Genomic DNA, 25,369 nt, shown 5'->3' with positions numbered 1-25,369 from the left:
TAACAAACATTTGTGTGTATCAAAGGAAAATGAGGAAAAATATTTTTTAACTTGGAAACACGTGCATGGACCATCAGCCTTTCCTTCAGCGAGGTCTGGAGCTGCCTGGATCCTGCCCCTCAGATGTTACTTAGGTGGCAGATGGGAACTGCTGTGAGCTGCTGCAGCAGCAGGGTGGAGGTGTGGTGCTGACACTGACACCCTCGTGTCACATCTGTGCATGGTACAAGGGCCTCACCGAGGCAGCAAGGAATCTGACTTCCTAGGACTGAAAGATGAGGCTTTGCCCAAGTTTCAGGTTATCTCTAGCTACTGCTTTTCTTTGAGTTTTGTTAAATACTCTGTCTGTTTAAAAAGATGAGGGAAATACAGGACTACTGGATTTCATTGCTTTCCAATAGCTTCTGAAACTGGGTTCAAACAGGGTAGGAGAAATAGCGATAGATTTTGTGCTGTTTGAATGCCATCAGAGAAAAGTTTTGGAGAAATAGGGTACCTAGGTACAAGGACAAAGATTATTTGCCTTTAGGTATAAATAGTCATTGAGATTGTCCTTTAACTGAATTAAATTGTGGCATCACAGATTGTGAACAGGAGCATTTACGTGACAATACATTCTGAATTTGTACGCTGCCCTTTGCTGTCATCTTTAGAAGAACAAATCCTCCTAAGGTACTGCAGATCTTTCTTCATGTATCCACTGTGATCAAAACTATAGACAAACGTGCTCAAAGAAGTATTTTTTGTTTGTTCTTTTCCATTTTATTAGTTGTGAACTGTAGTTCTAAAGACGACGTTTAACTAAGATGTTTGCTCCATGGTATTTTAATAACTGAAAGTGAGGTATTTCTTACTTTGTTGAAGTGAATTATCTTTCTAGAATGATAAAAATAAGAGCCTCCAATTTTTTGTCTGAGAACTGCATGTTGCAATGCTGACACAGTTTGGTTTTCATGTATTGTATATTACTGGAACTGTCCATTTCTATTAAAGAAATGGCTGTTATAAGTTACTAAAGTTCCCATTTTGTGCTGCTCTATTTTGTCAACACAATTTTCTGCTTCACTAAATCAAAATGTTATGCAGGATGACAGATGCAGTACACTTTGTCAGAAATAAGTAGTCACTAAGCATGGGAAAAGAGCTTTATAGTGGAAAGTTTCATTAAAATACTGTTTGTAAGTAGAGCAGGTTGTTTATTTATGTTTATTTGCACTTAAGTTTTCTTTTTGCTTTCACTTATGTGTGTTTTCTTTACTTTCTGCATTTCATTACATGTTTTCCACAACCCTTTTCTTTCAAGGAACTAAAGAAGGAAATTAAATACACTACAGTAAGGAGGAGAAATGGGTAAATGGGTGTGTCCATGATCAGCAGTACAGTGGCTGTTCTGGGTCTGTGGTCACTGCCTTGCATTTTGCTGAACTCTGATCTATATGAGGAATGAATCTGGTCACAGATTTAAATTGTTTTGTGTTCTACTTAAGGCTAGCTGTGCTTACCCAATTAAATTTTGTCTTTTTTTTCCTTTTCTTTTTTATTCTAGGCTTCCTGCTCTGAATGTGTTTCTTTGCAAAATGAATATTGCTTTGTTTCAAAAAGATTGGACCCTCCAGTAGAATTTGGAAAGATCACTGCACATAAATCAAGAGCTTATTTTTCTTGAAGACTTCTGTCCAGCTTTTAAAGTTTTAATCACAATGAATTCAGGCTTATGGAGTCAAGAAAAAGCAAGTTCATCCTATTGGGAAGAGCGGATCTTTTACTTGCTTCTCCAAGAATGCAGTGTCATAGACAAGCAGACTCAAAAGCTCTTGAAAGTGCCCAAAGGTAGCATTGGGCAGTTTTTTCAAGACCGTTCTTCTGTGGCACACTCCAGAAATATTCCATGTAAAGGCAAGAAACTGCAGATTGGATTAAAGATTCTGGAACAACCTCATGCAATCTTGTTTGTGGATGAGAAGGATGTTATAGAAATAAATGAAAAACTAGCTGAGTTGCTTCTGGCTATTACTAACTCTGAGGAAAGATACAGTTTGTTTAAGAGCAAAAGCAGGTTAGCTAAAGGATTCCAGATAGATATTGGCTCACCTGTTAGAGTACAGCTGAGATCAGGGGATGAGAAATATCCTGGAGTTGTTCGCTTCAGGGGACCCTTAATGCAAGAAAGGTCCCTGACAGGGATATACTTTGGAGTAGAGTTGCTGGTAAGTTACTTGCTAAGGGGTGGTATCAGATATAGTTTATGAGGTGAGCTAAATATGTCTTCAGTATAAAGAGGAAGTCCTAATAATTTTTTTTTTTTCTGGAAGCATATTACCTCTAAAATCCATTATTTTCAGTCTCATCATAAATACTTTTATGTGAATGTGCCATATCACATCAGTGTTGTAATTCCATGTTAACTAAAGCTTGATGTGCTGCACAGGCTGGCAGAAAGACTTGAACGTACTCTGAGTCCTTTAGCCCAGAAAAATTTAAATCATAGAATCATGGAATGGTTTGGCTTGGAATAGACCTTAAATATTATATAGTCCCAAACCCCTTGTTATGTCAGGGACACCTTCCACTAGACTAGGTTCCCCAGAGCTGCATCCATCCTGGCCTTGAACACTGCCATAGATGGGACATCCACAGCTCCTCTGGGCAAAAATATTTACAGCTCTACCATGGTGAATATCTGACTCTCAGATTTCTGTTGAGTACTTTGTTTGCCTGTGTCAGGATACAGTCTGTAAATGCAGGGTTGGATTTCAGGGCTGCTGATTTTGTAGATCTCTGAAAGTCCAATGGCAACTAGTTAAAATACAGAATGTATCTGTTCTGTGCTTCGTGTGAGATATTTCTGTAAAACTGATGCCAGCCATAAGCTATTGAGGGATTAGGTTCAGGAGAGTTCTCTTGCTGTAGAAGCATATTTTTCAAAGTCCTCTTTAAACTTCTCCTGAACTCTTTTGTAATTCCCACTGAGAACCTCAGGCCCAAGTGGTTCTGAAAATCATCCCACTTTATATGGCATTTAAGTGGAATTTTTGAATGCTTAGTATTATGTCTAGTATGAAGTAGTCTTGTCTTGATATGGCAAGAATTTGATGGTTGGAGCAAAATTTGCACCTGAAGAAAACATGCTTCTCTGAGTTTAAATGCTTCTGCCTGCAGCTACTCTTTTATCTAGGTACATCTTGCTCTTTATTCCCTGAAGATAGACAGTTTGTATATTTGCCACAGATTCTGACAGCAGAATTCTCTCAATAAGAGTAGAGCATCAGGCAAATTCTTAGTGCAGTTTATCCAAAACACTGGATTATGTTACTGCTTTTTTTAGTAGACTGTTTTTCACAAAATGCATTATTTGGTTTTTTATCTCTTTTTTTTTTTTTTTTCCTTCCTCTTCTTCCTCCTCCACCACTTAGGAAGAAGGTCGTGGTCAGGGCTTTACTGATGGACAGTACCAAGGCAAGCAGCTTTTCAGATGTGATGAGGATTGTGGGGTTTTTGTTGCTTTGGACAAACTGGAGCTGGTGGAAGATGATGACAATGAACTGGAAAGTGACTATGCTGCTCCAGTTGACGCAATGCAGGTAGAACTTCCTCCTCTGGAGATCAACTCCAGGGTTTCTCTGAAGATAGGAGAGAGTATAGAGTATGGCACAGTTATATTCTGTGATGTCTTACCAGGAAACGAAAGTTTAGGATACGTTGTTGGAGTGGACATGGTAAGAAAATAATCTGACTTTAATAACTTCTGCATGTGTGTTAGCTAGTGAATGACATGCACGTAGAAGAAGAAACATTATCCACAAGCTACTTCAGCGGAGGCTGACCTAAAATGGGAAATAAACACTGTGTTCAAAGATGCATTTGGTGGTAATTTTCTTGGCATCAGGTAAATGGTGTTGTATATGATGCTGAACAGTTCAGCAAAATACTCTGCATACTCTGAGGAGCCTCCACTGAGCTACTTGCCATGTTAGGTGTCAGTCATGGAGTCAAGTGTTTGTCTTGTGAGACTGGCTTTGTTCTGCCTGTTAAAAAAAGTAGGCTGGATGTCTTTTTCTTTTGTTAGCCATTTTTAAAAGCTTTTTTTCATGTAACTGTTTTGTTTGACTTTGTTCTACCTTAAAAGTGTGAGTTTCAAGGACAAAAGTTGATCTTTCAAGAAAATGTGAAGCTTGTAATGAAAAATTATTTCTAGCAACATGAATTTTTTAAAATGAACAGCTTTAAAATTTTTGGTAGTTCAAGATTTTACTGGTTTTGTTGGTTAGATGCTTCCATTTTTGTGGTTGCATTACCTGTTTCCTAAAAATGCACTGGAATTGCTCTAGCTTGTTTATCAGTAATGTTTTTTAAAATTAAAATGCTTGTTAAAGTAGGAGCTGTTTCTTCAAGAGATAATGTTTTAAGCTTGCCTTCAAGACTGGAATGCTTGGCTATTCTAAATACAAAATTAGTTACAGGAGAAAGTAGATGCTGTCAAATGTTTCATTCTCCTACTTTTTATATTCCTAAAGACATATGTGTGTACTCAGTATGATGTAAATCTTCTTTTGGGATACATGTAATGTGTTTTTCTATTTTTAGGATAATCCGATTGGAAACTGGGATGGAAGATATAATGGAGTACAGCTGTGCAGTTTTGCAAGTGTTGAAAGTACACTTCTTTTGCATATCAATGATGTTATTCCAGGTATGCCCTGCTTTCTTAACCAGAAGGCAGACTTTGATAACATCTAGGACATCCTCCACCTAGGCACAGTTATATGATTAAAAAAATACTGCAGAATTAATTTCCTAAGTTTACTTGAATTAACTTCTCTATTTCTCTTCAGTATTGCCCTCCTTTGGGTTACAGTCTCATTAGCAGAAAAGCTTTAATACTGAACAAAATTCCTGTCAAATTGTATAGTATTTACAATACTGTGCAGTGTGTAATCTTCATGAATATGTGAGTGTCTGTAGTGGGAATCTTTTCTATGGACTGTTGTTCAATTTACGCCAGGGGTTCAAATATCTTGATCAGAAAGTTGTTCTTTCTGTGCTTGAAAGGTGTTGACAGGATTATGTATGCATTCTGGGAATAAATACTTGGAAATGCCTGTCAAGGCTGTGGAAGAAATTCACTGCAGTGATTCACTGAATAGTATTAACTTGTAACAACTACAGTTCCCTGATTCCTTTTCTGAAAAAAGAAAAGTTTGTATGAGACTTTTGTTGGGTACTATCTCTAGGCAGATTCTAATGAGTCTGTAGTCTCTAATTGTTGCTCTCACACTTCAGTTTGACTGACTTTTCTTATGTCTGCCTCCTACTTGCTGGTTTAGTTGATATGCATGATTTTGCACAAATTTTCTGCTCTTCTGTGGCGAATTCACAGGGACTTCTCCCTTTTTTGAAAAGAGCATTTATTGTAGATGTGTTTGTAGAAAAAAACTTAAGATTTCTTTATCTGTTTCCCATAATGGAAATACATACCTACGTTAAAGGATGTGAAGTCAACCTATTTGACGTGTTCAAGAAGTAGTGGTAGACTTTGCGGCAAGCAATTGCTGATGTGATAAAAGCAGATTGTATACACACAAAATGTTGTTCATGTGCCAAACAAGGCTTTGTTCTGCTCAGTGTTAAAGCTTTGATAGCAGAGCTTTGTTCAGTTATGTTTTGAGGTGAGCTTTTTGTAACATAGTAAAAACATGGCAAAGGGAAGCTAATACTCTTCATGTACCATGTCTTAGAGACTGTGTCACAGGACAGGAGACCTCCCAAGCTTGCCTATACCTCAAGAAGTGGTGACAAAGGCTTGTTCAATCATAGTAAGCCAAAGGCTATAGGTATGTATGGGAAGGGATTTTCTTTACTTTTGTAAGATTACAAAATTTTGTTGCTTGCAAAAAAAGTATTGTCTTTTCTATCAATTGGTGCATTATTTCAGTTATGCGTCAAGTTCACAGAATCATCAAGGTTGGCAGAGACCTTTGAGATCAAGTCCAACTGTACTTAAAAGTTAAATTTCTCTGGAGTATTAATATGAATTTAATCATTATGGAGATGATAGTTTAAGTTAAGATTGCTCAAACTGCCTTAATTTTCATGAAAAAGAGTTTGAGGTTTAGCCAAAATGCTTGACCATATTACCTAGTTGTCTAGTATTACCAGGTCAGGGCTGCATTCAGTTTTTCTGGAAGTGTGGTGTGTGTTTATTGTTTTGTTTTGGTTTTTAATAAATACAGTTTGCTGTTGTCTTCTTGCAGAACTAGTAACTTCAAAATGTTTAGCTCAGGAGCAGATCTGCTTAATAGTGACGGTATTAGTTTTACTGTGATTCAAAACCAGAATTGAATTCCCAAAATAGAAACTTCCTTAACTTTGTTTTTGTTCAAGTCTGAAAACCCTCTCGGGAGGAAAAAAAAAGCCAAACTGAAAGAGAAGCGATTTATATTTTTGTTTTTTTTTCTTTAAGGCAGAAATCAAAATTCAGTGTCTTTTGATTTTACTAGTGGCTACATTGGGTAGTAGGATACTATGACAGTATATTCTGTAAGTTGTCATTTTACCTGGCAATGGATGCTAGCAGAGATGATCTTCACTGTAGTAACTGTGGTTATACGTTGGCACAAGTTATAAATTTGGAATTGGATCAGTAATTTATTTGCATACTGTGAAATTCTAGTGCTTTAAAACCAAAACCCCCCTGCTGTAACTCTATTGCAAATACCCTCTTATATCCCTAATTTACAGTCACAAAAAATTTGCTCTTGAGAGGAATTTTTTGCCTTCTTTTCAGTTTGCTGCCTTGAGATTTCAGCTCAGTGTGTGTTGGTTTGGTGTAGACTTCTACCTTGTTGTAAGCTTAGAGCTTTGTTAGCCTGTGTTTGCTCCTTTGTGGAAAGGCAGTTGTCTTCTTCAAAGTGTAGTAACAAATTTATACTGGGAAATAAGAGTGTAGGTGGCCTTTTGTAAATGGAGTTTAATCTCTTCAATAAAATTATGTTGTTTTCCAGGATCTACCTCTGAACCTGGAAATAGAAGCAGATCTGAAGTCTTCTACACATTAAATGGCTCATCAGTTGACTCTCAGCCTCAAACAAAAACAAAATCCCCATGGTACATTGATGAAGGTAAACAGAGAGGATAATTTTTTTATATGTATTTTAAAAACCCACAAAACAAAACTAGAGTGTGTTATGTTCTTTACATAAAACAAGGATGTGATTAAATGTAAAACAGTTGGACTGTGTTGTCATAGTGGAACACATACTACATCACAAAAAGTATCTTGAAACTCCTGTGAAAATGTACTCTGTCTTGGTTTTGTTCTGCATGTAGGAGATTATGTTCTTGGCAGTTCATGTGCAGCTCTGTGACAATGCACATGTCTCACAGGCAAAATAAAAGCTGAGGCTGGGATGGAAGACAAGAAGTATTCCTTGTAGCTGAGTGCACACAATAATTGTATTTTGCCTGTCTTTGTAGCTGTGTTACAGATCCATGGGAACAGTAATACTGTGCCATGCCAGCTAATCAGTCTGGAAGTGGGAGCAGGGAAATTATCGAAGTATACATGGGTTTTTTCTGTATTTTTAAAAAATTATTTCTGCAAAATCTCTCTTTTTGTTTTTAAAAGTATGAAGGATCTTGAGTGCATGTACTTCAAGGATCAATATATCTTGCTTTGCTTCCAGACCTATTTTTCTTTTTCCTGGTAAACTTTAGAAAAGTATGGCTAATGGCTTAATGGCTGAAGGGGTAAATACTAAACTTAAGTTACACCAAAAACCTATAGCAGCAGTAGCCCCTGAATTCTTTGAACCACAAAAGAAAATGGGTTAAAATTTTTCTTGGTTCTGTAACAGATGTCTTTTTTTTAAATGTTTTTAAGACATTAGCTTCATTTAATGAAAAAACATGGGGAGAATGGGTGAAGATGAAGAGGCTTTTGTTCTGTGAATACCAATTGTGTATTAGAAACCCTTCCAACTCAGGGTATTCTATGACGATGTAGAGAGATGAGAGAAGACAGAGTGCTTGTGCTGTTCCAAGTGATCTCTTTTATCAAGCACTGCATTGCTCATGACATATTTAAGTCCTTTATTCTTTATAGACACTGATAGATTCCCTGTTTTAGAACTAAAGTATGTTGTGATAAAGTCAGTGGAATAAGCACTTTTCCATTTGCAAGTATCTCCAAGCAATTATTTATGTATTTATAAGCTGTGAACCAAATAATTTCCTCAGTCACAATGCCCAGTGAGCTCTTTCTAGATTCGCCCCCTACAGTCATAATTCCTGGGGCTGTTAACTCATGTTCAAAGGAAAAGCCTCATGTGATGATGAAAAAAAATAATTAAATCCAAACTTTCCTGTAGTTTCTAACATCTCCTTTCTCTGTGCTGTTCATTTCTGTTGCTTGTCGTAAAAGTTGTGGGACTGCAGCAGTGTCTGCTCAGTCAGTTCTGTGTCTCCAGTATTGCCAAGTGACAAAAGTCTTCCTAAATGTCCCCAGCTGTTAATGCTTCCCACCTGTTATGTCAGATGTTGCTGCTTTGAGAGCCAAGTCTTTCCTTTTTTAATACAAGATAAAAAAACCCAACACTTACTAACATCTTGGTTTTAATTTTAACAGCTGCTGAAGACCCTTCAAAGTCACTTACTGATTCATCTTCTGGATTTGGGCATTCTTCACCACCACTGCAGCCACCTTTAACAAACTCTGTGTCTACAGAAAACAGATTTCACTCCCTCCCCTTTAGCTTGACAAAAACAACAAGTACTAATGGTACTATGGCACACAGTCCTCTCTCTTTATCTGTTCAGTCTGTCATGGGTGATGTGAATACTACAGCTACCCAGGAGAGTCCATCATCAGCAAGTCCAATTGGAAACTCACATGGTCTTGAAGCAGGTTCTTTGGCTGAAGTAAAAGAAAATCCTCCTTTCTATGGAGTAATCCGCTGGATTGGCCAGCCCCCTGGAGTAAATGAAGTATTAGCAGGACTGGAACTGGTAAATATAAATTCTGGTTCACATTAATGCTAATTACTAGTTTTGTTTCTCAGAGCTGGTGCCTTTATACGCTGCAAAAGCAGCCAGTCTGGAGGCTTTGCCCGAACAGGTTGCCAAGTGATTTGCTTGGTGCTGAGTTCTTTCATAAGCTCTGACTTTTGGCTGCCCCACACCTTACCCTGTCAGTAGGCTCTGAAATGTGTTTGTATCACAGTGAGCAAAGGATTTTGTAGGACTGGTCAATTCCTTGCTTTAGAGGAGTGTCCTTTGTTTACATTATGGAGATTGTAATTGAAAAATGAAATTTAAAGGTCCTTTAAGTGGACATTTATATAGAATTCTCTAGCTGTAGTAGGCTTTGCTGAATGTAATTTTTGTTTGTTGTTTGCATATCAGCAAACAGGCAGTCAGAGTGACGACTGTCAGAGCCGTAAGGCTGGTTTTGATAAGTGACAGTAGCGATATTGTTGATTTGACAGCCATGTGCTTTATGTGTTTCTGTGGGCCCTCTGTAAAAAAACCCCCACATTTGCCTCAAACATGAATTGCTGTTGTGTACTGACATTCCCTCTGTGGCAGCTGCTGCCAAGGCTGTGATGGGGTATTGGTTAAATTAATGTATACACAGTTAGGGAGATGGGGGTCTTTATTTTGGGACAACATTCAATAAAATATTACATAAAACAGTGTAAAATTATGTAAAACATAAGCAAAGTATGTGAGAATGTGACTGGAATTCCAGCTGTTACAAACAAGTCCTGATCCTTGTGGGTGTTCTGGGTGAAGTTGAAGCCATAGCTTGCCACAGGCATTCTGAGCCTGCTCCTTAGGGTGTCCTGCCTTAACCTGGGTGCCACTCGTGCATTTCTGTGTTAAAGCCTAGCTGTTGTTAGTAAGGAGGCAATGTACCTTAAATCCTGTTCTCAAAGATAACAGCTTGTTTTTGTTCACTCCTAGTTTGTGTTCTCTCTTTGATGTACATTTTGTATGTGTTTTGAAGCAGGCATTTTTCTTGTGCAGCCAAATCACGCAAAAAATTTTCACACTACCCCAAGCGCGGTGATTTTAATTAAGTGGTGAAAAGTGCTCTAACTACAGAAGGAATCTGGACCAGGTTGAATTCACAGTCTCTCCTGCTACCTTCTCCATGTTGCTTCTGATGGAATTTTTGTTTTATTTTGGATGTAGTGCAAGTTTAAGTCTGAAGAAAGAAAGGTGCATGCAAGTCTTAATTTTCTCAATAAATCCAGTCTACCAACACCTCAGTTGAGGCTTTGGATACTAAATTGCAGAAACAAGTGTATATCATGCTTCAGAGTAGCAGAAGGGTGACTTATGGGTAGATACTTTATCAAATGTCTTACTGCAGAATTGTGGAAATAAGAAAAATGCTGAATTCTCCCTTGGATTTTCAGGAAGATGAATGTGCTGGCTGCACGGATGGGACATTTAAAGGAACTCGCTACTTCACGTGTGCTCCAAAGAAAGCTCTTTTTGTTAAACTCAAAAGCTGCAGGCCAGACTCCAGGTTTGCCTCACTCCAGCCTGTTTCCAACCAGATCGAGCGCTGCAACTCTCTAGGTACTGACCTTGTGCTTATTTCTTGTTTATCAGCTGGGAACTGGCCAGGGCTTTGGTTTCATTCATTCCTGAAATAAGTGCTTTGATTGAGCACTTGGAAATCTGTACAGGTATTACTTAATTGAGATTAATGAATAACAGATCATCCTGTACAGAATATAGTGATTGTTGAATTATTCTTTTATGATTTAAAACAAGAAAATGTTCATATATTTAAAGAAGTCTAATAAAATTATGGGAATTTTTTATGCTGTACACTTTTTACATTAGAAGTTGTAAAACATTCTTACTGAAAATGGTATTTGTAACTCTAGCACTGTATGATTACGTAGTAATAATACATAATAATTCCGTTACAAGAAATAAAGGCAGTTATTTTTCTATAATCTATAACATCAAATTATTTTAGTCTCTTAAGTATTAACAAAGAAAAGCATGTATTTTTATTATGGAAGTTAGTGGTGAAAAACTTTTTTTTTTCCCTAACTTAAAGTATTTTAGAGTTCTTGGGTCACGTTGTATTGTCTGAGACAACAGCAAAGAAAAGTGTCTGATACTTGTAAGGTAGTGTGAACAGGGCATTTGTAATGAAAAGAGAGCTTCATTCCTACTGGCTAAAATTAATTCAGTGCTGCAGGCTTTCTGAGGCACTCCAGTCTGGAATGTAAGGCCTTGTTCACTTTCTGGAAGACAGTGAGTCTCATCTATTATAAATGCTATTCTAGTCCAGAGAAGGAATGCTTACACTAAGGCAGCAACTTAGCTATAGAATATTACTAGGAAGATCTCAACCTGGATAAAATTTGAGGCTTTAAAGTGTCTTTTGAAAAAAAAAATTTCAGCCTTTGGAGGTTACTTAAGTGAAGTGGTAGAAGAAAACACTCCTCCAAAAATGGAAAAAGAAGGTTTAGAGACAATGATTGGAAAGAAGAAAGGTATCCAGGGTCATTACAACTCCTGTTACTTAGACTCCACCTTATTCTGGTAAGTTCATCATTTGTATAGCAGAAGTTCATAATTTGTGTCCCTTGCTAGAAATGCAGAACATGTGATCTTTGCTTGAGTGACTGTCTGTGTGTGTTCCTGTGCAGCTCCCAGTGGCCTGTGCTGCAGTCCCTGTGCTCTCCCAGTGCCAGCAGTGAAGTGCTGCTCATGTCCAGACTGTACTGGCCCTTATGGATCTGCATGTTTAGACACAGGGAGTCCTGGCCTGTAAATGGTGGAACGATAAGGAGAACACAGGCCAGGGGATGGAGGGAGGGAGGGAAATGCCTCTTACAGCTTCTTTGCAGAATCCTGCCTGGGCTGTACTTTGCTGCAGCAAGGATATTGGGTTGGGGTGGACTTTGCTATTTAGTGCAGCTGTGTCCCCTGTCCATAACTGCCTCTTTTCGAGTTGTTTAGTTCTTTAATTCTTCTGTGGCTTTGCTTGGTTTGTCTTACGTTGCTCGGGCATCTGAATGGTCAAAACAACCTTCATTTTCCTTTTTTCTTTGTAGCCTGTTTTCTTTTAGCTCTGTTTTGGACACTGTGCTACTCAGACCTAAAGAAATGAATGATGTAGAGTATTACAGTGAGACTCAGGAGCTGCTGAGGACAGAGATTGTGAATCCTCTGAGAATGTAAGTGAAAACTGGTCTCTAGTCTGACCTGAATTAGAGAGATCCTGCAGTGTTTGCATTCCTACTGCAAATCTGAGAAGTTTTGCTATCTGCTGTTACTCAGTGTACTTTTTAAAGTATTTTTACTTTTTCTTCATAGCAAATTTAATCAGTGATAACTAGAAAAAGTTATTCATTGTTTGGTGAGAAATATTTTCTCACTAGTTTCTTACTTGCAAGTGGATCAGCACAAAGCTATTGTAAAATCTGTACAAGTGTGAATACAAAAGTATTGATAAATACAAGTTATGTTTGTTCACATACATTCATCTTTACATGTTTTTAATACTATTGTACTTGACAAGAAAATTATATGTGTTACTTATATGGAGGTTCACAATTTGATAGATTTAGTAGGGCTTTACAAGTTTCATTACTTTTTACATGTGGTCTGCAAGTGGCCAAAATGCTTTTATTAAAAAGCATAATGACCTTTGTAATTTCTCAGGCACAATGAGCAAAGGAGGTGCAACAAAAATCTCCATGAAAAGTTGTTGTTCTTAAGCTTAATTTTTTTCAAACATGTGAATAATACAGTTGTAGTTCCAGAATTTTGTGGGCTGTCACTGAATAATTTCTGACAAAGTTTTTATTTTGATAAATAAAAATGTTGGCCCCTGAAGCCAACACACACAGGAAGTGTGTGCTTGGCCTGGTGTGTTCCAGGGTCTGTAAACAGGCAGGATAGCAGGATGCACATGGAGTAGCAGAAATCTCAGGTGCCTGAATGCCTTACTGTCCTTTTATCATGCTTAAAAACTTCAGGGGAAAAGACTGAATGCTCAAAGCCTCAGCTTCTTAGGTCAGCAGTACAGTTCTGTGTCTTTCTCAAATATTGAAATTGTTTTTTGTTAGCAACTCCGACAGTGTTGTTATTTTGTGACATTCTGAAATGATGTATTAAGCTGTGCAAATTAGCGTGAAAACAAATCAAAAGTAATTAACTGACAAATCCAAAAATAGTTATCATGGTAAGTTGATGATTAAAAATGCTCTTAAAGGTTGTAAAAGAGCATTGAGCACTGCATGAAGTTTATACTACATTAAGAAAACTAGGAGACAGATTAAATATGAGTAATGAGTATGTAGTTGTGAAAAAATACCGTGTGCAGTTAAAGAAGGATTTGAGAACCTGTATTTCAGTTTCTAAGGTTTTGGCTTTTTTTTTACTTCTCTGACTTGATCACAAATTAGCTAATAGCTTATTAAACTCATTTGTCTTAGATATGGATATGTATGTGCTACAAAAATAATGAAACTGAGGAAGATACTTGAAAAAGTTGAGGCTGCATCAGGATTCACTTCAGAGGAAAAAGGTAATGGGGGAGGTTTGCTTTTCTTTGTGACTTACAGGAATCTGATATGAAGGAACTGAGGAACCTTGCTACATAATTAAACCAGAACAAAATACCCAGATATTTTTCTATGACAGTAGTGTCTTGAGCAGAGATCTGCATGTCCATTGGCTGCTAGAAAGGGCTTTCTCCTTCCTCAGCTATGTAAGGAATTGTAGCTGAACAACTCTGGAGTTTTCCACTGCCTAGATTTCTTTAGTGCCTTCCTGTGTCCCTTAAAGTTAGTGGAGAAGACTGATAAGGCTGGGGTGTTTGTCCTGTTTCAAATTTTCATTTGATCCCTGAGGAATAAACTTTTGCACTACAACATTTTATTGTTACAATGGTTATGTAGTATTTTAAGAACTAAAATGTTCAAATCATTTCAGAAAAATCAGTTCCCAACTTTTTGATCTTCTGCTGCATGTATTGATTAATTAGCATTCTATTATGTAACTGTTTCTCTTTTATTCAAGAGAATACTACTTTCTTTGTAAATACTGAATGCTGAACCAGTATTTCCTGCAGTTAGTGGCAGGGAGAGAAATACACCAGCAAATTGTGGTGAGGGAGAACAGCCCTCTGGGAAGTGCTGTTTGCTGCATTCTTGATTAGAGAACTTGGTCCCTAGTTTAGATGAATTTTGGGACTATGGTGTAGGTTTTGTGTTACTGTCACTGCTCCTCAGTGGCTCTCTGCAGATTCACTGTTTCCTTTTGAAAGCTTTTCTTTCTCCTGGAAAAGTTCTGTGGTGCTAAATGATTCCTCTGTAATACAGAGCATCTTTTTTAACTACTGAAAAGATTTGTTACCCTGTTGAGCCTTTTATTAGGGTCATCTAACACTAAAAGAATTAATAGAGGTTTGTCATGAAAATATTCCTAGTTTGTCCTAGTCTTATTGGGGTAATAAAGCTGTAAAAATTAACTGTTACTTTTTTTCTATGAAAATTTTGAAAACCTTTACTTTCAATGAGTCTTGAGTAATGTATCTGGTTTTGCATGCTGACAAAACTCTTTCTCTCCTGCCTCCAGATCCGGAAGAATTTTTGAACATTTTATTTCACCATATTCTGAGAGTTGAGCCACTGTTGAAAATAAGGTGAATCTTATTTCTTTGGCCTTCAAGGGATTTGTTGTGTCTCTGCCATACACAGAACAAAACTTCTGTTCCACCTTTCAGCTTTAGCAGCAGAGTTTGTGTGTATTGTGCACATACCTGAACTCCTCAAGGGCAGTGCAGAAGTCTCCTTTCTTCTTAGTAGTGGTAACACTGAGCATCATGCTTTTTAGAGTATTCAGGTGTCAAGAGGATTCTAAAAGCAGCATTGGCTTAAATGCTGCCTGGGATTGGAGGAGGTTACAGTTTATAGCAAATTTGGTGAAAGTTCTCCGGAACTTTCGATACTGAGATGAAACAGCTCCACCCTAATGGTTTTATTTTGCTGTTAGAGGCTAGTCAGTCCTGCATGTTTTTTCTCTGTAGTAGCAGAAATCATTTCTTCAACCTGAACATCATCTTTTATATCCTTTCTTTTGTACTTCCAGAAGATTTGAATTGTTTATCTGAAGATCTCCTCCCAGATATATCTGAGTTATGTTTATTTGACAGAAACACGATATAAAAACATTGATACTTGATACTTCAATATGTTTTGAACATCTGACCTCAAAACACACTTAAATTGGTAGCTTAATCCTGTGTCCCTCTCCCTAGCTATACAAGATGTGTTGTGGTTTTGTGGTTTTTGTTTTTTGAGGAGGATAATTGGTTTGTGGTAGGATTCTGTGTATTTAATGGAAAGGGTTTTTTCCCTTTTTATTTTGGTAAGGTTAAAGAAGTTTCTCCAGACTACTTCCTATAGCTTGCATTGGAAGTTTGTGTGGTAATCTGCCTCAGATTTGGCCTAGGTGTGGAAGGAGTCTTAACAGTTACAGCTGGACAGCCTTGAATTTGGATTATCCTTTTGGAGAGTTCTCTGCTAACTAGAGCAAGTCTAGCAACACTAGCCATCTGTGTGAGACTTCCACTGCAGGAAGCAGTGTAAATATCGCCCTGATTTAGAGGAAATGTTTCATTAAACCCATCATACTGAAGATAATTAGTGTTATTTCATTGGATATTTTATTACTGAAACTCCTAATTGTCTCTCCAATGAAAGCTGCTTTATTGTCTTGGAGTTTTTGATGCAGATGCTTAGTTGGTAGTTCAGCCATTCACAGGCATATGTTCTTAAAACATGCTCTGAAACTCACATTGATTTTGTTTCTTTAAATTTTTCCATAATCAATTCAAAGTTAATACTTGACTGCCTGGCACTTTGTTTTTGGGGGCAGGGGGCTGGGCTTTGCCAGGCTTTGTTGTTTGTTTGGGTTTTTTTAAAGCACAATATATTTCAATGCAGAGAGAATGTCTTGTCAACTATTTTCATGTAGATGTTATTTTCCTAGAATATACATTTTATTGCAGTAGAGCTTCAGAATCTGTTTTTTGTTTTGTTTTGTTTGTTTTTTTTTTTTTTTTTTCTTTAAAACTGTTTTTAGATCAGCAGGTCAGAAAGTACAAGACTGTTACTTCTATCAAATTTTTATGGACAAAAATGAGAAAGTTGGAGTCCCAACAATTCAGCAGTTACTGGAGTGGTCATTCATCAACAGCAACTTGAAGTTTGCAGAGGTTGGTGACAGCAGTTCTCTTGTTAGAAGTAGTCATACCTAAATATCTGTCTATTCAGCAATGGGAGAAAAGTAGGATTTGGTGCAAAAACATGCAGATATATTGGAAATGGGAATATTGTGTCAGTGATCCAGGATGCCTACATAGCAAAAGCATTTTAAGGTTAACTTAATGAGATATATTCTTTGGTTGAACAGATCAAAGTGATTTAGGTAAAGAGTTACTAAAAGAAAACTTCTTAGCTGCTGCCATTGAGTTGTTTTAAGGACTAATACTTTGAGATACCTCTGTCAGTGTGCTGTGAGTTTAAAAAACATGAATGTGTTTATAGCATTAAAAGAATGTCTACAAAGTAAGATAATTATTTATCTCAACTTCATTACATTATTTTCTGGCATTTTACCTAGGCACCCTCTTGCCTGATAATCCAGATGCCCCGGTTTGGAAAAGACTTCAAAATGTTCAATAAAATTTTTCCATCCTTGGAACTAAATATAACAGATTTACTTGAAGACAGTAAGTATATAACATTGCATTGTATAATGAAAGAGAGTTGCTGAGGGTGACTAAGACAGTTAAAGTATTCCTGATACTTCTGGTGGTTTGTTGGGTTTTTTTTTTTTTCTGTTAGATATTTACCAAGATAGTGTCAGATGCTCAGGCTGAGGAGAAATGAAATTTTACTGGATAGAAGGCTTTTTCCATTCATGTAAATTAGAAGCTCTAATTCAGAAGAATGTGTAGAATACAACTTCTTTTTTTGTTTATTTAAGTCTTGAGTAGCTGTACAACTGAACTTACTTCAGGACTGTTTTTAAAATTGAGTTATTAGCAGCAAAGCAGTTCATTAATATGGCTGTTCATTAGTTCATTAGACGAGAAGGGAGCCTGAGATGAAGATATGCACCTGTGGTATATGTGGCTGTGCATTTTTTAGCCATAATTATGTCACTTCTTTTTGTGACTTAAGTTTCTGACATTGGTCATCCACTGAATTTTTAATTGCGTTATCCTAAGGAAGGACACCTGGTTTTAAATTTGAGTTAAGAATTAATAAAACTGCCAAAATTCCTTAGAATAATAACCTCTGAAGTTGCCATGGCCTTTTCTCTCACTGTATTGGCCATCAGTTTATGCTTTTTTTTTTTTGTGGTGTTGACAGCTGTAGGAGCTAAGACCACTATGATGAGAGAGAGCTAACATGATTTAAAAGCTTGTTTTTGCTTGTTCATGCACTTGATTTTTATCATCTTGTTTTGCCACTTACCAGTGTAAATGTTTTTCTCTTAATCCACATTGCACCAAAGAGAAGTTAAATAGAGTGGTTCATTTCTCTTTGATTAGCAATCTCATTTTAACTTTTTTTTTAATGTAGTGTCATTCTGCATTTAAAGTAATAGTTCTTCATTTTCATATTCCTTTTGTTAAAAAACAAAGCCTCCCCAGCCTGGAGACTAATACCTTTGTTGCCACTGCAGCTCCCAGGCAGTGCCGCATCTGCAGAGGGCTCGCTATGTACGAGTGCAGGGAGTGTTATGAAGACACTGATATTTCTGCTGGCAAAATCAAGCAGTTCTGCAAAACATGCAATACACAGGTCAGTGCTTGTCTTTGGTATTTACGTGGGTTTTACCCAAATGGTTAATGCTGTGGTAATCGAAAGAGAGGCAGAAGAGATAGTGAGACTTCTTCACCAGCACCAGTGTAGCTGCCACCCACCAAGTAAAGTGTCTCTTTTGGTGACAGATCAGGAGCTCCTGCAATGTGTTTATCAGCATGGCAACTGCCAAATCCCAGACTGGACACTGGAGAAGTAGTAACCATGTGTTTTAAATCTAATTTTATATTCATGCTACCTTTTTAGGGTTGATAAATTCATTACAGAAATGCTATGTTTTGTTGTTTGGCAGTTGCATGAAGATGTCAGTCATGGCTTGTTTTCAAATCTGAGCATAGTAGAAAACTTATATTAAATCTGATCTCCCTTCTAACCTTAGATATGAATTTTCTGGGCAATATTGAACTACATTGGTGGAGAAAAAATAGAAGAAACGTTTAGTCAGCTGCTGTTATTGCAGTTCCTTCTCTAACACCATTAATCTTCTGTTCATCAGTAATGTCCTTTTTAGCTTTGTCTGCCACCAAAACAAATAATCTTACTTTTCTTTCCTGAAATATCACTTCAATTGTAGGTTCATCTTCATCCCAAGAGACAGAGTCATAAATTCAATCCATTGTCACTTCCGAAGGATCTGCCCGACTGGGACTGGCGGCACGGCTGCATCCCGTCGCAGAAGATGGAGCTGTTTGCAGTGCTGTGCATCGAGACCAGCCACTACGTGGCCTTTGTCAAGTACGGCAGGGACGACTCCGCCTGGCTCTTCTTCGACAGCATGGCAGATCGGGATGGTAACCTCTCCTTTACTCTCTTCGCTTTCTCTTACAGTTTTGTATCTGTAGTTTAGATTTCAGTGGCTATTTTCTAAAGTGTTGGGGATATTAGTGTAGTTTAACTTGATGTACTTGATGCTGGGATACTGATCTTGGCTCAGCCTTACCTTAGCACGTTAATTTCATGGCAGTTGCTGATTTGTGTATTCTGAGTTCCTCCTCAGTTGGATACCTCAGTAATAAGATGGTACAGAAGTAACTGCAGAAGTTTCCGAGTAGGACTCCCTATACATTTTTCTGTGCTTTGCAAATTAGGCAGAGACAATTCACTTTAAATAATCAACTACAGGAATGTACTTTCCATTTATATTTAAGTTGATGTACGTGATTATCAGTTAGCTTACAAATATTTTTATTACTTTTTCTTAAATGACTTATGGTAGCTGTCTTTAGAATAAAGGAAGTAGTCACACATTACAACATCTATGCTATTCCTTTGAATCCCTTTAGAGTTATCAGTGGAAAATTGTTACCCTGTAATAATACAAATGTCAGTAAAACAACTGTTTTCTTAGATGCTGCTTTTTAAACAAATCCCATTTAAATATGGACTCTGTAATTCTGGTGCCTAAGGAAAACAGTAATAGATGAAGTGTCAGACACATAGTAACAGTTTTTGCATGAAGTATTCTTGAACCCCTCTTACAGTGTGAGTTGGCAGGGAGAGAAGAGTCTTGCCTCCTGTTGAAAATGATACTGCTGCAGAAGTGAAGTCACTTTCTTACAACATCCAGAAGACAATCAAGCTTCGTTTCAGAGTGCTTGAAATATGTGTGACTGATGTTTGTAAAGAACCACTTTATTTCAGGAATTTAGATACATGAGATTCTGGAAATATCTCCTGCTGATCTTAGAGGGGGGGTTTAAGTATTGCAAATATTTTTCTCCACCTTTTCTTCATAAGCTAAAAATCTCTGCTGAGAACAGCAGGATGTCCATACTTGTGTTGTTTGAAATTGCTCAGTTTTATGAAAATGGCCAGGAGCAAACTGTGCCTTAGTCTTGCAAGTCAGGTACAGACATGGTTTGTAAATTCATCAGCTGTTACCAGTTGTCATGTTATTAACAAATTCAGTAGATTGAGGTGGTTTATGTATTCAGGTCACCTTCCTAAAGTCATGCAGAATTTTTAGTGTTAATGAAAACCTGGAGTTCTCCCTGGTTTTGTGTGGTGTTTGTGTGGGTGTGGTTTGTGGGTAAACACTACAGGATATTCTGATTCTAACAGTGATTTCTTGAACAATACACTTCTCATAGGTGTTTACCCTGCAGAAGTCCAGTGTGGCACATTTAAGTTTTTTAGAAGGTGTTTTCAAGAACTGGTGATGCTGTCATAATAAAAGTACATTATGAAGAGCAAATATATGTAGATGTTCTCCTAATCTGTTTCTCCTTCTTTCCTAATGGTTTAAAAGGAGGTCAGAATGGCTTTAACATTCCACAAGTTACCCCGTGTCCAGAAGTTGGTGAATACCTGAAGATGTCTCTAGAAGAATTGCACTCACTGGATTCCAGGAAAATCCAAGGCTGTGCACGAAGACTGCTTTGTGATGCTTACATGTGCATGTATCAGAGTCCAACAATGAGTTTATACAAATGAACCTCTGCAGAACTGAGGAGACAGTACAGAGGCACCCACTCTTGGGTTTGCTGCAGTTTTGGGTAGTTCAATGCAACCGTTGCTGGCAATGGAAGAAGTTGATTATGACATCAAGAGGATTTACTGTTCCAAAAACTACATATGGAGTTCTGTCACTGAAGTATTTAAGCATTTTGCACTCTAGGAAGTGTGCTTGTGTGTGTTTGTTTTATAAACAAAGTTAAGTTACTAAAACTTAAAAGCTTTAAGTGAATTGATGATACACAGGCTTTTTTAAAATGTTAAAGGTGGAATTATATCAGGAGAAATCTCCTTAGTCCATTGGGAATGTAAGGATACAGTATTCTAGCTCAGTGCATTTCTGTGGACAGGGATGATGATTCTTACGTGTTTCTCTACCCCCACCCTGTCTCCTCATCCTTGATCTTTTTAGCACCATAGATTCTCTCTCAAAGAGAGAATAACTTCATTTTGAGTAAGATAAATTTTGGACTGCTCATTGCGTATTGTGTTCTCTCATCTACTACATTCTGTTCAGTTCCACAAATTAACATTCATTTAAAGATCTGAATCCCTGTCTTGCAAAAATCAAGCACACAGGCTTGCTGTGTTGTTAACTTGCAACTTTTGGAGGGGAAAGAGAGGAAAAGAAGAGGATATTAAGGGGAAGCATAATTGCTAAAATATAAAATTAGCAATGAAAGTTAACAGATGTCTTTTTCTAAGTGTCTATTTTTAAAGAAACAAAGCAGTCTGGAACAGAACAGTAACTGTACACAAATGATTCCAGGACAAAACAATAAAATCATGGATTGCCTCAGGGAATGTTACTGAAGTGAATTCTCGACCTTGGTAAATAAAACTGAATTTTCTACAGTACATTAAGCTACTGCCTGGGAATGTTACACATCTGACTCTTCATTTCAGGATTAGTAAGATTAAAAAGAGAATATTAAAAATCTCTGCCTGGAAAGATGAAGCTATACATAAAGGTAGATCAGAGTTTTACTGTATACCAAGTATCTGACGAAAACTAACTTGAAAAGCTGCAAAACCTATGTTTATGTAAAGTACTATACTTCAAAGTCTGTAGGTTCCTGTTTGCAATGACATACTGTTGTTTTAGTTGCCTTTTAGCTACTTCTGTCTACACTACTAGCAAACATGCAGCTATAAATATACAGTAACATCTGGTCGTACAAATTGCATCTATATGAACTGTACATTTTCAACTCTTAACCTGTTTTATATGGAAACTTCCTTTTTGGGATCAAGTCTATAGAAGGGAAGAGATAACAAAATGTAACAGTGGAAAAGCTACATTGAAGAAGCCACTGTTTTAACGTCAATGGAGGCTGATCCCTTATTGTAGAAAGTGTGGTTACTTTGTTTTTCTTGTAAAACCTAGCATCTTTCTTTGGGACACCCTTAACCATAGAGGGTAGTAGAGAGAGGTTTGAAAACTGCTTAAAGGACTAATCTGTGAGAAGCAGGGGCTGCTGAAGGGGTTGGTCTGTTCTGTTAGCCTTTGCATGGACTGTGCTCTAACCTTTCAAGAGCAACAAGGTTATTAGAAGTTGTCACCCGTGCTTTGGCCTGGAAGAGTCTCCTGGCTTTCATGTTCCCTTGCCTTATTTAACCAGTCTGTGCTCCTTGGCAAAACTCTTTTGTTTCAATAGAGAGCTCTTGACCTCTTTCTCTCCTGAAAAAATTTGGTGAGATTTTAGGTGATGGATTCTATAACCAGGCCCCTTGTGTCCCAACCTGGAAGGAGGTCCAAGCAGTGACCCCTTTGAACAAGGAGCAAACACAGGCCAAGCACAAACCTGCACCCAGGAGACCAGTCTGAATGTCTGGGTTCTTTCTCTTCCCTAGCCCTAGATTTATTTTTGACTTTCCTAGTGCATTAATTTCATATGTCTTCCACTGGTGTCATCTTTCCAACACCTCCCCCCCCCAACTCATTATGTACAGTTACCTCTTCCTGCCTGAGCTTGGAGAACAGCCTTGGACCTGCTATGGCCAGAGGAGAGAATTGGAATTGGCCCTATTAAAGTTTCCTAGGTGAATAATCTTGTAGCAAAATATCCACTCTTTCATACAGCTGGAAAGGTTCCAGCTTTTCAGGAGATATACTTGATTAGCAGAAGTGAACTAATGCACATGGGTAAATGAACTTGACTTCTTGCCTCCAAACTCCTGGCCTTTCAATGGAAAAGGAAAAGAAGTGTGGCCTCTTGCTGTGGGACACACAGGGAATATTCTGTACTGTGCACACTTCTTGGTGACAAATACTGTTTGGAAAGGCAGGCAGTGCTTTGCAGCCTGCCTTTTGTACTATAGATTATTGCAAAATGATAAATAGTTTTGCAAGCACTGTATGATTACATGGTTAGTTTGTTGCCCACTTAAGAGGGCAGAGATATATTCTACAGCATGCAAAAAAAAATTAGTTTTGGCAATCAAGGAGTCTTCTTTTAATCTAAAATGTATTGCTGTGTTCTGTACTGCACTGCATTGGAGGTGATCTAGCAATGTAAATGAAATGTTACAGAAATAACCCCAATTTTATTTCCTTTCTCAGAAATGAGTATACAAACAGGAAAAGTGATTTCACTGTGAAAGGAAACTTGTAAAATAACTTATATGCAAGGGTAAAAAAGGTGGGGTTTTCTGAGTGTTTTTTAGCCTTCAGCGTATATTTGTAGGGGATTTGAATAAGCTATTTTGAAGCTTGCATTCTAAGCATCTACTGCTGTAATGCCCAAAGAGTCCAGTGACTAAGCACCCAACATTTATGTTGTTTAATGCATTTGGAAACCTCCCAATCAATTATTTTCCCTCTTTTTTTTTTTTTTTTTTTTTTAATATGGTGAATGTCCCCCCAAATTAATAGCACTTTGATCATTCTTATGGTTTGGCTCATAAGCACTGCTAACAATGGCCTTAACCTGTGAGTAGGAAAATACATTGACAACATGGTTCCTGACAGCCTGTAAAAATGTAAAGTTTCATAGGACAAACTTTTGTAACTGGGGGAAAAGACTTCATCCCACAAAACTTGCCTGCTCTGCTAAACATTTTTAGAACTAGGGGTTTAAAAATGGAACAAATCACTGTGCCACTAGATCCTTGCTTAGTTTGAACATAGAGGGGAAAGAGGAGGTATTAGCTAAAGGTGATGCCTTACAGATTTACTCAAGCAAACAAAATCCTTCAAGAAAGCCCCAACCAAACCCACTGTAAGTTACATCAGAAGGCTTGTTGTTGGGTGGGGGAGATAATTGGAGGAAAAAATTACAAAAATATCTGTGTTCAGTAAAGATCTTTCTAATATGTGATACTGATTCTGTGCTCTTGAAAATTGTAGTACTGTGTTGTACTGAACAGCCTGTGAGATTCCCATTTTAAGCAAGTACTGTGTGTAACAAGAATTGCTCTTGATCATAAATGGTTCATTTCAATGCACTTATTTTTCTCGTGCACTTTATACTCCACTGAGTAGCTGAGCGTGGTCACCATGATCCCTGACAATTGCCAGTTCCATACAATACCAAGGCACCACCGTGCTGCATACCAGACTGGTGTAGTTTCCCAACTGAGCTGGTGTAAAAAGCAGCTTGAAAGCTCTGTGTATTTTTACCACTGTAACAAAGCATGCTTTTATCTGTTCTTGATGTTTTGCTAAATAAACATCCCATGTTTTGTGCACAAATAGTCTCTTAAGCTTACAAGGCTGTCTCCAAGAAGGCATAAGGGAAACAAACCATTGGATCAGGTTGCCCTCAACTAGCCTTAATTTATTTTTTTTTCCAATGGTAGGGCTGAATGAGCTGCTGCTGGAAAGGAATGTACTATGTGCTCTTTCTGTATTAATATTAATTAAAAATATTATTCTTATGGCTCTATTCATTTCTTTGGGGCTTGGAAATGTGGGAGTGTCATGAAAAAGCATGGAGACAAGGTGAATTAACTAGGGTGTTTTGTGTACTTACAGGCAGTTTTATGTTTATACATTTCTTTTAGTCCTTCAACATTTCCAGGAAATTTAGGAATTGTTATACAGTATAAAATCAAGTCTAAGATTACTACTTGTGTCTTACCAATTAACACCTAATGCTGTAAGGGAAAACCACTGAAAAGCAGCTATAGCTCCTTGAGATTTCCTGGGGGGATTTTATTTTTTAATTCTTAGTACACCACTTTACTAACCCTAGTGAGCAACTCCTGAAATAATGCTGTAGCTTTGCTGTTGAATCCACAGCTGCCACTTTCTATGCATTTTATGTCTAGAAAAACACTAATTCCTATCCAGTAGGGTTAGGTTTACCTTTCTATTTATTTTTCCTGAGTATTTTAGCAATAATAAGTAAATAAAAACTGATAAGTATAGTGAATGAAATTCTACCTGAGCATCTTACCTGAGCATGCAAAAGGAATTATGTCAATTTAAGTAATTTTAAAATATTTATCTTACTGAAAATCCTTAAACACCTGAAAAAAAAAAAAAAAAAAAAAGGTGCAAAGGCTATTTTTAGGGACCAGCTGCTGTGGAGGGTGAGTTTGTTGTTCGAGCTGAGCTTCCCACGAGCAGGAAGGTGATGCTCGGTGTGACTGTGCCTGGGCGGGGCCGGCGCTCGGGCCGCTCCCCTCTGCGGCCACACGGGGGCACTGCCCGCCCCGCCTGCGCCCGCCCGGCCTGAGCCCGCGGCCGCGCTGCCGTGTCCCGCTCTGTGCCCGTCTGTGCCCGTCTGTGCCCGCTCTGTCCCCGCTCTGTCCCCAGGCTTTGTTCTGGAGCCGGAGCTGCCCGGCCTGGCGGGCAGTGTGCCCCACAGCCCCCGGCCAGGCTGGCCAGCCTCACTGCACCGCTTGTGGGCCCGGCAGGAAAAACTGGATCCGGATAGTGCCCGTGAGTGAGGGAAGCAGGCACTGCTGGCAGATTAAAAATGCCAAGGAAATCGTAGGGTAATTGCAGCACTGTGATGAAAGCTGATGAAAAACGGTATCAAGAACACGAAAGTAGTAATAATTTTTCACACCAAAGCTGCCACAGAGGAGAGCCA

General features: G+C 37.9%; 1 protein-coding gene across 2 annotated transcripts; it reads left to right on the top strand.

Moving 5' to 3' along the window:
• Window positions 1-1,700: 1,700 nt before the first annotated feature.
• Window positions 1,701-24,206, top strand: CYLD (CYLD lysine 63 deubiquitinase). Of its 2 annotated transcripts, none has more exons than XM_041458676.1 (16): window positions 1,701-2,207; window positions 3,414-3,581; window positions 4,585-4,690; window positions 5,736-5,831; window positions 7,002-7,118; window positions 8,624-9,003; window positions 10,419-10,584; window positions 11,427-11,568; window positions 12,084-12,206; window positions 13,470-13,561; window positions 14,614-14,680; window positions 16,123-16,255; window positions 16,663-16,771; window positions 17,734-17,852; window positions 18,448-18,664; window positions 20,122-24,206. In XM_041458676.1, the coding sequence occupies exons 1-16, from the start codon at window positions 1,701-1,703 to the stop codon at window positions 20,304-20,306; spliced, it is 2,727 nt and encodes a 908-aa protein (XP_041314610.1). In that variant the 3' UTR covers window positions 20,307-24,206. The 2 variants fall into 2 exon arrangements, with proteins under 2 accessions (XP_041314610.1, XP_041314609.1); XM_041458675.1 differs by having other exon boundaries at window positions 3,414-3,716.
• Window positions 24,207-25,369: the final 1,163 nt, after the last annotated feature.

This window comes from Pyrgilauda ruficollis, unplaced genomic scaffold, assembly GCF_017590135.1.
Source record: "Pyrgilauda ruficollis isolate IOZ18807 unplaced genomic scaffold, ASM1759013v1 scaffold13, whole genome shotgun sequence".
NCBI classification, from domain to species: domain Eukaryota; kingdom Metazoa; phylum Chordata; class Aves; order Passeriformes; family Passeridae; genus Pyrgilauda; species Pyrgilauda ruficollis.
This window is presented reverse-complemented; position numbering and strand designations above follow the sequence as displayed.